Source organism: Nerophis ophidion, linkage group LG17 (assembly GCF_033978795.1).
Source record: "Nerophis ophidion isolate RoL-2023_Sa linkage group LG17, RoL_Noph_v1.0, whole genome shotgun sequence".
Classification (NCBI taxonomy): Eukaryota; Metazoa; Chordata; class Actinopteri; order Syngnathiformes; family Syngnathidae; genus Nerophis; species Nerophis ophidion.
The window spans coordinates 393,370-399,104 of NC_084627.1; the positions used below are offsets into that span (position 1 = coordinate 393,370).

At 38.4% G+C, this 5,735-nt stretch overlaps 1 protein-coding gene across 1 annotated transcript in view; it reads left to right on the forward strand.

Annotated features, from left to right (window-relative positions):
- The window catches only part of tbx5a (T-box transcription factor 5a), a 40,814-nt gene extending 37,722 nt beyond the window's left edge, over positions 1-3,092 (forward strand). The window contains exon 9 of the mRNA XM_061877189.1: positions 1,824-3,092. Coding sequence (XP_061733173.1) covers positions 1,824-2,419 — 596 coding nt within the window. The 3' untranslated portion in view covers positions 2,420-3,092. The remainder of the gene's footprint in view (positions 1-1,823) is intronic.
- Positions 3,093-5,735: the final 2,643 nt, after the last annotated feature.

The window sequence follows — 5,735 nt, forward strand, 5'->3', positions numbered from 1 at the left end:
AAATATAAGATAACTTTGCAGCATATTAAACGCAAAACTGAATTCATTATAACATTATTTTCACAATACTCTTGACCAAGCATCCTAGGACCTACCACAGAAATGTGTTTGGCTTCTCTACTACAGTAGTTACAGAACATTGCTTTATAGATTTTCTACTTAATTTTGATGACCTTCTCAATAAGTAAATATGTTGCCAAGCGAAAGTCTCAAAATATTTGCTTGTTGGTATGGTAATTTGTTTTTAAATTCAAACCACTTATTTTGCCAAAATACACGACAGAGCAAACATAAGGTAACTTTTCAGCATACAGAATCCAAGACTGCCTTTGTATTAACATTATTTTCAGAGTATTCTTGACCAAGTACCATAGAAGTTACCATAGAAATGCATTGTGTAGTTACAGAAAATTGTTTGATGGATTTTCCACTCAATTCTGCTGACCTGAGAAATACGCTGTCAAGTGAAAGTCTTATAATATTTTTTGTCGGTATGGTAATCTTTTTTTTACATTACACACACATTTTTGCCCCAAAAATACAAGTTGAGGCAAATATAAGCTGACTTCACAGCATATGAGACGCAATACTGAATTTATATTAATAATATGTTCACAATACTTTTGAACAAATACCATAGACCGGTGGTTCTCAAATGGGGGTACGCATACCCCTGGGGGTACTTGAAGGTATGCCAAGGGGTACGTGAGATATATATTTTTTTAATATTCTAAAAATAACAACAATTCTAAAATCCTTCATAAATATATTTATTGAATATTACTTCAACAAAATATGAATGTGAGTTAATATACTGTGAAAAGAAATGCAACAATGCAATATTTAGTGTTGACCGCTAGATTTTTTGTGGACATGTTCCATAAATATTGATGTTAAAGATGTCTTTTTTTGTGAAGAAATGTTTAGAATTAAGTTCTTGAATCCAGATGGATCTCTATTACAATCCCCAAAGAGGGCACTTTAAGTTGTTGATTACTTCTATGTGTAGAAATCTTTATTTATAATTGAATCACTTGTTTCTTTTTCAACAGGTTTTTAGTTATTTTTATATCTTTTTTTCTCAAATAGTTCGGGAAAGAACACTACAAATGAGAAATATTTTGCACTGTTATACAATTTAATAAATCATAAACTGATGACATAGTGCTGTATTTTACTTCATAATCTCTTTTTTCCAACCAAAAATGCTTTGGTCTGATTAGGGGGTACTTGAATTAAAAAAATGTTCACAGGGGGTACATCACTGAAAAAAGTTTGAGAAACACTGCCATAGAACTAGGTAGCAGTTATACAACATTGCTTTGTACATTTTCTACTCAATTCTGCTGATCTTCCCAATAAGGAAATAACTTGCCAAGCAAAAGCCTCAAAATATTTTTTGGTTGTCATGGTTATGTAACATTTAAACCCATTGTGGCCCAACATACAGTATGAGGCATATACAAGCTAACTTTGCAGCATATAAGATGTAAGACTACATTTAAATTTACTTAATTTACTTTAAGTGTTCTGTAGGATTTACTATATCCATAATACTCTTGAACAAATACCATAGAAGCTATTGTATAAATATGAAGGGCTTCTCTACTACAGTAGGTAGAGAACATTACTTTATGGATTTTCTACTGAATTGTGCTGATCTTACCAATAAAGTAAAAAGCTGCCAAGCGAAAGTCTCAAAATATATTTGTTGATATGGTCATAAACTACTTTTTGCAGCATATAAGACACAAGGCAGTTCATGTTAACCATGCTGATGTTATGTGCTTGATTTTTGACATCCTGGCTTGTTCATTTATCAGCAGTGGAAGACGACCCCCACTCAGGTGAGCACGGCTACAAGAAAGCCTACCTCGAGAGCTCGTCCAGCGAGGACGACCACTACTACCGCCCGGTGGGCTACGCGCAGAGCCTGGGCCTGGCTGCCGGCCCCTACCGCAACGAGTCCAGCCAACGGCAGGCCTGCATGTACGCCGCCGCCTCGCAGGGTTCCGAGTCAGTCCCCAGCTTGGAGGACATCAGCTGCAACACCTGGGCCGGCGTATCGCCCTACGGGAGCTGCTCAGTGGCCACCATGCAGCCCATGGAACGGCTGCCCTACCAGCACTTCTCGGCTCACTTCACGTCGGGCTCTCTGGTGTCCAGACTCGGCGGGGTGGGTGGCCACGCCTCGGCCCAGCTGGGCGACGGTCACCACGCGGCCATGTACCAGAGCTCCATGACGCACCAGACTTTGGGCCGCCAGTGCAGTCCCGGCGCTGGCATCCAGTCGCCGACAGCCGGCCTGCAAGGGAACGAGTATCTGTACGCGCACGGCATCCCGCGCACGCTATCGCCTCACCAGTACCACACGGTACACAGCGTCAGCATCATGCCAGAGTGGAATGACAACAGCTAGGGGAGCTTTTGAAGGGTCCACCTATGAAAGGCGGTAAAGACAACTTGCCAAAAACTGCAGGATCTTTAGTTTCTATTTATATTTTTATAGTTCAGTGTCGGACTCAGAGACACCAGTAAGGTGGCGGCATTCTCTGCACTTACAAGTGACTCCAAAAAAGACTTTTTCCAAACTGCTTTTTATATTCATGCCATGAGGGACTCTCCCAAAGTGGTGCATGAGACCAGGTTCTCAATTTCTTTCCACAGTTGCAAACTTCCTTTGTGGTAAAGGTTTAGAAACAAATGAGGGCTCCATCGAGTATTCCAGTATGTGTTTGTGTAAGCTACTGCCTCTCTTTTACTCAATGAACCGCTGCACACAAATAGGTAAACATTTGCCAAAAATTAGTTTTCTGTGCTAATACAGTCACTTTGTGACAAATATGCCCTTATTAAACCCCTTCCAGCAAACACAAAACATTGATACAACAACAACACATCCTTTAAAAATCACTTCGATACAATGTTGCGAAATAATTCATGTCTAACGTTAGATCCAAGTGACCCAATTTCAATGGTCAAATCAATGTCCCAAACTGACACTGAATAAACATCAACGCTGTATCTATGTCAGGGGTCCCCAAACTTTTTGACTCGGGGCCCACATTGGGTTAAAGCACTTTGGCCGGGGGCCGGGCTGTGTATATATATATATATATGTGTATATGTATATACATATATACATACATATACGTATATGTGTATGTATATATGTATGTATATATATATATATATATATATATATATATATATATATATATGTATGTATATATATATACACATACATACATACATATATATTATGTATATATACACATATATATGTAAGTATATACATACATATATGTATATATACACAGTATATACATACATATATATGTATACATATATATAGATACATATATATTTGTATACACAGTATATACATACATATATATGTATACATATATATATATATACATATATATTTGTATGTATATATATATATATATATACATACATATGTATGTACAGTATATATACACACATATACACACATATATACACAAATATATATATATATATATATATATATATATATATATATATATATATATATATATATATATATATATATATACAGGGAATAAGCGGTAGGAAATGGAAGGATGGATGGATGTGTGTGTGTATATATATATATATATATATATATATTTATATATATATACATATATCTATGTGAAACCTTTCAATCCGGTTTCAGGGCAAATCACTCGACGGAGACAGCCCTCGCAAAAATGACTAATGATCTATTGCTAACGATGGATTCTGATGCGTCATCTATGTTGCTGCTCCTCGATCTTAGCGCTGCTTTCGATACCGTCGATCATAATATTTTATTAGAACGTATCAAAACACGAATTGGTATGTCAGACTTAGCCCTGTCTTGGTTTAACTCTTATCTTACTGATAGGATGCAGTGTGTCTCCCATAACAATGTGACCTCGGACTACGTTAAGGTAACGTGTGGAGTTCCCCAGGGTTCGGTCCTTGGCCCTGCACTCTTCAGCATCTACATGCTGCCGCTAGGTGACATCATACGCAAATACGGTGTTAGCTTTCACTGTTATGCTGATGACACCCAACTCTACATGCCCCTAAAGCTGACCAACACGCCGGATTGTAGTCAGCTGGAGGCGTGTCTTAATGAAATTAAACAATGGATGTCCGCTAACTTTTTGCAACTCAATGCCAAAAAAACGGAAATGCTGATTATCGGTCCTGCTAGACACCGAACTCTATTTAATAATACAACTCTAACATTTGACAACCAAACAATTAAACAAGGCGACACGGTAAAGAATCTGGGTATTATCTTCGACCCAACTCTCTCCTTTGAGGCACACATTAAAAGCGTTACTAAAACGGCCTTCTTTCATCTCCGTAATATCGCTAAAATTCGCTCCATTCTGTCCACTAAAGACGCTGAGATCATTATCCATGCGTTTGTTACGTCTCGCCTCGACTACTGTAACGTATTATTTTCGGGTCTCCCCATGTCTAGCATTAAAAGATTACGGTTGGTACAAAATGCGGCTGCTAGACTTTTGACAAGAACAAGAAAGTTTGATCACATTACGCCTGTACTGGCTCACCTGCACTGGCTTCCTGTGCACTTAAGATGTGACTTTAAGGTTTTACTACTTACGTATAAAATACTACACGGTCTAGCTCCATCCTATCTTGCTGATTGTATTGTACCATATGTCCCAGCAAGAAATCTGCGTTCAAAGGACTCCGGCTTGTTAGTGATTCCCAAAGCCCAAAAAAAGTCTGCGGGCTATAGAGCGTTTTCCGTTCGGGCTCCAGTACTCTGGAATGCCCTCCCGGTAACAGTTCGAGATGCCACCTCAGTAGAAGCATTTAAGTCTCACCTTAAAACTCATTTGTATACTGTAGCCTTTAAATAGACTCCCTTTTTAGACCAGTTGATCTGCTGTTTCTTTTCTTTTTCTTCTATGTCCCACTCTCCCCTGTGGAGGGGGTCCGGTCCGATCCGGTGGCCATGTACTGCTTGCCTGTGTATCGGCTGGGGACATCTCTGCGCTGCTGATCCGCCTCGACATCTCTGCGCTGCTGATCCGCCTCCGCTTGGGATGGTTTCCTGCTGGCTCCGCTGTGAACGGGACTCTCGCTGCTGAGTTGGACCCGCTTTGGACTGGACTCTCGCGACTATGTTGGATCCATTGTGGATTGAACTTTCACAGTATCATGTTAGACCCGCTCGACATCCATTGCTTTCCTCCTCTCTAAGGTTCTCATAATCATTATTGTCACAGACATCCCACTGGATCATTATTGTCACCGATGTCCCACTGGGTGTGAGTTTTCCTTGCCCTTATGTGGGCCTACCGAGGATGTCGTGGTGGTTTGTGCAGCCCTTTGAGACACTAGTGATTTAGGGCTATATAAGTAAACATTGATTGATTGATTGATGATATATTTGTATGTATACATACATATATATGTACAGTATATATATACACATATATATGTATGTATGTATATATATATATACATATATATATATATATATATATATATATATATATATACAGTATGTATGTATGTGTATATATATAGGGAATAAGCGGTAGAAAATGGATGGATGGATGGATGTGTGTGTGTGTGTATATATATATATATATATATATATATATATATATATATATATATATATATATATATATATATATATTTCTCGCGCACTAATTGACTGAAAGAGCGCGCACTTG